General features: G+C 40.7%; 1 protein-coding gene across 1 annotated transcript in view; it reads right to left on the reverse strand.

Moving 5' to 3' along the window:
* The window catches only part of LOC138031256 (protein mono-ADP-ribosyltransferase PARP14-like), an 88,277-nt gene that overhangs the window by 16,930 nt on the left and 64,279 nt on the right, over positions 1–7,068 (reverse strand). The window contains exon 2 of the mRNA XM_068878951.1: positions 4,973–5,612. Coding sequence (XP_068735052.1) covers positions 4,973–5,561 — 589 coding nt within the window. The 5' untranslated portion in view covers positions 5,562–5,612. The remainder of the gene's footprint in view (positions 1–4,972; positions 5,613–7,068) is intronic.

Below are 7,068 nucleotides of genomic sequence, written 5' to 3' on the forward strand. Positions count from 1 at the left end.
AGTCTACGCGTTAGTGAGTGAAAGGGGGTGCACAATTAATTGCACCAATGTTTACTTGTTCAGAATCTTTTGCTAAACCTTCGAAGAACGCAATTCCCCACTTCCTCAGTCTCTTGCTTCTAAATGCCGCGGAAAGTGCTCAAACACTTAGTGCAAAAGCCACAAACACCAATGGTGGCGCACACCCTGGCAAACAGGAAGTCAAACTTTCCAAGCTGTGTTGTAATTCGCTTGAAGATTGGCTAATTAGATCAAACTTCCGGTTACGAGTGAGTGGCAATCTGCATACAGATTCTCCCCAAAACTCGTGGATATTCTCGTGGATTATATCCACGAGTAAAAATGAGTAACCGGCCTTCCCATCTGGTAATCGGTTCGAACTCTAAAATCTGGGTCTCCAAGAAAATGTTGAGATCAGTCATGCTTGTTGTGTGACCAACATCTGGCTTAACTCATTGGGTGAAGCCAATCTATAATCGCATGGGTAATTTTTTTTTTATAGTGGATGAAAAATAGAGGGATGAATAATTGAGAAATAGTAAGTGTTGTAAGTGTTTGAAAATCCACGTGCAACGAGCCTTTCTACCTAATCTAGTGGAAGCAGAAATGTCACTGTACAGTCTGTACCCCTTCCCCCCACCCACCCATCATCATCATCATCATTATTATTATTTATACACGGTACAAACATCAAGTATCTGCATAAATATTACTATCTATGTAATAAAAGAAAAGAAAACATTCTACTCATCAGTAAAAACTATACAGAAATACAAATACAGCTTCTATGATTCAGAATATTACCAATTAAGATAATAAATTTGATGAATGCCGTGTCGGAATTAATTATCAAGCGTCGAAAGCTACAATCACAGACAAAAGTAGTTGGGAAGAGCTGTATTTCAACCCACTTCTGTTAAAGCGCAAAATAAATAGTTTCTCCTTCTCTCATATACCCCTCCCCCTCCCCCCCCCCCCCCCCAATTAAATGTCGGAAGGTAACACAACAATTTCCCACTAAAAACGGGTCTTCGTGGCGACAGCAGGAAACGGTTGAATAGGCTGATTGAATTGGAATGTAGTATTCAATAACTGTGGAGCGACTGCAGCTTTTTTTTGCCTACGCTTTGGTGTAGAGAAAACAGGTCAAATTAAGCAACAGGGGGTCCATACAAACTGTGTGACTGTCAGAAATTATAACAAAGGGGCGTCCAGTAAACCGTTCCGAGTCGGAGACAGCGTCTGGCTCCACATTCTTCGGCGACGGAAGGGGAGGAATTCCAAGTTGAATTTCCTTGGGAAGGACCTTACCTAGGGATATTTGTTTTATATGACGTCGGATCCAGAGATTTCCGCAGAGCCAAATCAAAGGTGTGGCTTTATCAACGGAGAATCTCTGTACGGTGGCCAATTTACAGGAAAGGAAAGGAAAGGAAAGGAAAGGAACTCTATTTAAGTGTCAAGTCATTGTAGCGCTGGAGCGCTAATTGGGGACACTGTAAACTGAAATTAACATTGAAAGTAAATCAAGTCAAATAATGGTTTATGAGGAGAGGGGAAACCGGAGTACCCGGAGAAAACCTCTCGGTGCAGAGTAGAGAACCAACAAACTCAACCCACATATGACGCCGAGTCCGGGAATCGAACCAGGGCCACATTGGTGGGAGGCGAGTGCTCTCACCACTGCGCCGTCCCTGACATAATCAATTCCGTTGATAAAACCAAATTTTTGTATACTACTTCCCCACCGACGCAGCACCACAGTTTCTTTAGAAACTACCCCCGTCATTCAAATCAAATGTGGTCCATGCTGATGGTTTTAAACCGTCTTACTGTTTTACATGTAAGTTATTACTCATTCGAGTTATTCGAAGTTTAGCGATTATAATTTCATTACCAGACATAGTTTGATGCTACTTGGGTTTTGAGAAATTTGAATGTCGCTTACAAAGACCATAAATATGTACGAGGATCATTTCTCTCTTTCGAACAAACGTTTCGACACCCCTGTCTAGTTCTTTCATGTGGGTAAAAAACTGGAGCAAAATAAAATACTATTAAACACAACACAGTTTTTGTGTGGGTTTCCACACTGAGCTAGCAGCAAAGGTATTTGTATGACGGTATACTAGAATGGTCACGTGATCTCTAAGCGGTTGCAGAGGCTTGGGTACTAGCGCGTGGCAAAGAAGTGGTGGCCGTTTTGTTGCTTTTGTGTTTGCTGTGACTTGTGTCCACGATTTGCTGCTTTCGAGAAAATTCTATTTTGTTTTCTCCTGCTTTGAGACACCGAGGTAAGTTTTCTTTCATTTTTGGCTGGTAGTGAATGTCGACATTATGAATTTGTTTGCATCTGTCGAAAATCAGGCTTTGTAATTAAAACGAAACCGATTGCAAGTTTCATTTCTTTCGCTCTTTTTTCAGGTGCGCGAAGGAGTCAGCCAACATTTATCGGCCTGAAGATTCGGTGCGGGTTACACCACATAGGAGTCATTTAGTACTCTCGCAAGCTAACATTTGTAGGCTTGAATTGTGTGGGTTGAACAACAACAAAATCTCAAAGTGTCTGATAGACCTAATAGGTGTCACAAAATGAAATATATTTGTGCTCGCATTGAATTGAACTTGGTCTGTTGAAATAATTTTCCTTAATTTGGACTGATTGGTGCTGTGTTAGCTTTACCCTGTCATTTTTAACATTATGTTATATCACAAGCTCATGGGCTTCTGATTATATACAAAATTAAATGATGGACAAATTTTACTGTGACTCCTAAAACTACAGTCTCAGTCACTGTGTTAAGTTTACCTAAATGGCATAGGAATACCTCTTACTTTTGTTAAGTTAATTTGTTAAACAAAGTTTATCTATTATCTTCATTTGTTTGTTTGTATTGTCTATTTAGCTTTCATATCAATTTTTAATGAAAGTTGATATATCCTATGAAACGAACAATAATGTTTGACAGGTACGTTAATGACTTTTCCAACCCTCTCACAGTTTGTCGTGGTCATGATACAGTAAGTGGCTATACATAAGATGTCAAGGCTCAAAGTGTTTTCATCAGCTGATGGCAAAGTGCGAACCCCAAAGGCAACTATTAAAGTTAATAGAAACTATTTTTATCCGATTCAGAGCAACTTTTTCAGCCAATTCTATTTTGAAACACAGGGTTCATGATCAGAATTGTATATTGAAACCATTTAAAGTTTGAGAATTTTGTAATGAAGTTATGTTAATGGATGGTCTTGGCAGATTTTCCTAAAAAACACCAATATTAGAGGGGTTCACAGTCTAAATAAGAACATTTTCATGGATAGGTAAAGAGTACAATGTACAAAGTAGGGGAGGAGTATCAGGGAAAGGCCGAGGGGATGCGATGCAACTCTGGTTAACCTTTGGGCTAGCAGCAAAGCCCACACATGTACGCATTGCGTACCCATATTGGTGGCCATTTGCGAAGCGAAGTGAAATTACCGCACATACAGCGTTCACGTGACTCAAATTCAAGGTCATTCGGCGTGACCAAGGAATTAAAGCATAACGTAAGTGTCTTCATCAGGGGTGATACGACGTTTTCGCAAGAATCCATTTATATGCTATCAATTCGCTAAGAAAGAAAAGGGTGCTCCCATTTATAGTACTTGGCGTCCTTCTCTTTTAGTTAGATGCAAATGAAATTCAGGTAAAAGGCCGGCACCATCACTGTTCAAAGGAGCGTGGGCGGCATTCACGTGCCAAGCGTGCCAAGATTCCAAACAACGGCGTTGCTAGTACCGCCGATTGGTGGCAGCGACGGTTAAAAGCAAGGACGCCAGTTACTATTACATGAGCGCTTTTTTTCTTTTTCAGCAAATTGGTCCCATATAAATGAACTCTTTAGATGACTTTTGATCACCCCTAACGGAAGACACTAGACAGGAGTGTCAAAACTTTTGAAGCTACATTCAAATTTCTTCAAACCAGCGAAGCATCAAACTATGTCTGATTATCAACCTAGTTGCAATGTGAACCTTTACTTATGATTTCGCTGCATTCGCTTACGGATTAAAGACGAGTCTGCCACCGGCTGAGAAGAAAAGAGAGATCCTGGGTCCAAAGCATTAGTTTACGACAAAACCGGTAACATTGTGGTCGGCCTCCTGTTCAGGCGAAGGCGAAAACAAAAAAATTGTAAACAAAAGAAAAAACAGAAAGAAGATACGAAGAAAAGGTCAAGTTGAGTGGTTCGTGTGAGGGACTTGAATCCACGACCTCCAGATCGTACAGGGCCTAGAACACCCACCTTTGAACACGAGTCCCCGCTTAACCCTTTCCCGCCCAAGACAAGACGATTTTATTCGTCGATGGCGCACCCCTCGGGGAGGAAAGGGTTAAAATATATTTATTCGATATATCCATGACTTATGCGCAGTGAGTAATCAAGCCAACTGTTAGCTGTTCAGTTTGTTACCGTCTTTATAAACCCGTAAAGGGTGTGGATATCACGATGGTTGAGTTCAGCCTGAATTGTCACGCTTTCTTTTCGTTACTGTTTAAGTAGCTTCAAAATTATGTAACTGTACACAAGAAGAAAATGGTTTCGCAGCTACGAAGTAGTAAACAAACGGGGTAGGACGGTTTGCGAGATACTTGAGAAAACAAAGCGTAAACTGTTAAAGAGTCGACATGCTTTAAGTTCAATTTTACGACACTTACAGTTCGACGCGCCTTACCGTGGCCACTTCACAAAGTTTTTTAAAACTTATACGCCAATCAGGGTGTGCGAATTTGATTGACAGTCACCCCTCCTTGCAAAGTTGCACGGTTGTAAGTTGCATACCGTTGAATGGGTTGTTCGAGCTGACGTACTTATACGTAGTTGTCAAATATGTGAAAGTTTGTTGGGTGGCCACGGTAAGGCGCGTTGCATTGTAAAAAGTTAATACCTATCTAACATTACTTGGAAAATACAATAAGATACAACCAAACCTGGAATAATGTGAATAACTTTAGGCGCTGCTAAACTGCCTCCGTTTGTCATCACAGCTGAGCCCGCAACTTGATTGCCCAGTTGGCTGCATTCTTGTTGGATCTGTGACCCGCCTTGTTTCAAGATGGCTTTGCTCAATTCACCGGCATTGCTCATGTTCATATCGGTGCTGATAATGTTTAAAATTGCATCAGTTGTTTCCTGAGTCAAATCAGCATTTATGACTTCAATACTGGGGCCTGTGTACTTGCGGTTACTTGGTCCGACCAAACCATGTTCAGATGACAAGCCTGGTGAACTTGCTGCTGTTCTGATTCCAAATAATTTGGATCGAAGTTTCCCCAACAAACTGCTAGTCGTGTATACTTGGCGTAAGTTATGCTTAGATTGCAAGTTAGCCATCTCTTGTTTGAAAGCAGTGATCAGGGCCTGATCTTGTTGGTACACCACAAATCGAATATCTTTCAAGGTGGACGAAGCATTTGTCTGGCAAAAGCTCAAAATCTCTTCCAACATTATTCGCGAGGCTTCGTTGGGTGGGAATTTTAAGTTTCCTGTGCCTATTACAGGAAAAGCTATGGAGCTCATTCTTAGTTCTTCGCCTTTCTGAAGACACCTCTGCACGGTGTTTCGTAAAACCTTGAATAAAAAGAAATGAAATTATAAAATGTGGAAGTCTGTTACCAAAACACAGTATTGCCATTGCTTGCAGGAATCAAAGTTTCGCCATAAAAAAGAGGGGGTTATCATGCCCGAGATAGCAATGCGCAAGAGCGCCGGCAAACCGACTGTCTTCTCATCGATATGCTTGCGCGAAATCTGCTTACGCACGTATACAAAAGCCACTTATGAATAACGTATAGTGAAGGATACCTCCATATTTAACTAATATTCCGATTAATGAAACGGATTAACCACACCCAGTAATCTTTACTACATGTACTTGTTGTGGTTTAATTTTGTTTTTGGTTTGAATTTTTTTGAAACCGGTCCATTTTTTTTTCAAACCAGTTTAAATTTTTTAAACTGTTATTTTTTAATCAACTGTCTTAAAAAGAGATTTTTCTATATTTGGGGGTGCAGTTAAAAAAAAACCAGGGTCTTGGGCTTTTATAGGGAGTCTAGAAAAGAACTCAGTAGTCATCTTTTCCTCCCTTCTACTCACCTACCCTTCCCTGAACCTCTCTAGTACCTCTATCCTACCCTACCCTTCTTTCACACATCTATCCCCCTCTTATGCCCACCGTCACAGACATTTCATATTTCTCAAGACCTTTCTGTATGCTCACCAGAATTTGATCTTGAACTCCCTACCTCTGGTTCTGCTGCCTACTCCTTAACCCACTTGGTCACGCAAGCAATTTAGTTCCTCAGAATTATTTATAAATATATATTTTATTATTCACCCCACAAGCAGGCACTCTCGGTCAAGAGTACACAAATGTGCAACGCGACTCCAGAGCCACATATGGCAGAGTCACGCCAACGCACTTGCGTGAATCATTTCTATAGAGACATAGAGGAATTGAAAGGCCACCTAAACACAAACGACTCGTAAAAACATTGTTATGTAGAGGATGATTTGTAAAACAAGGCCAAATATTTCTTGAAGGAAAAAACTGAGGAGTAACTCCGCCTTTCAGGAAACGAGGATCGATTTAGGCCGAAACAATTAACAAAATGGAACAACAGATGATAACTCGAAGGAAATAGGTTAACAGCAACGGCAAACTCTTCACAGGAAACAACAAGAAAGTAGTTCCAAAAAAGGAACTTTTTCAAGTCTTGTCCCAAGCACACAGTCGAATTTCTCACAGAGGACAGAAAATTACGGAAAAGGGGCTGCAAGAAATTATGCAGAAATTAGCCAGAAAGTTGTCAACATGTCCATTCCATGCACAGAAAATGCCCAACTACCAATGGCAGCTCCAACATTCCTCTCTTTGATAGAGAACAACTTGATGGGAAAATGTCAACCTTGTACCTCAACATGCTTTTAGGAATCGAAAACCATCATGCTCGAATAGTGACCACGTTTGGAGAAGTCTAATGACTTATTTCTCCTACAAAATTAAACCTGTGCAGTGCTACTAAT

Source organism: Montipora capricornis, chromosome 14 (genome assembly GCF_036669925.1).
Source record: "Montipora capricornis isolate CH-2021 chromosome 14, ASM3666992v2, whole genome shotgun sequence".
Lineage (NCBI taxonomy): Eukaryota > Metazoa > Cnidaria > Anthozoa > Scleractinia > Acroporidae > Montipora > Montipora capricornis.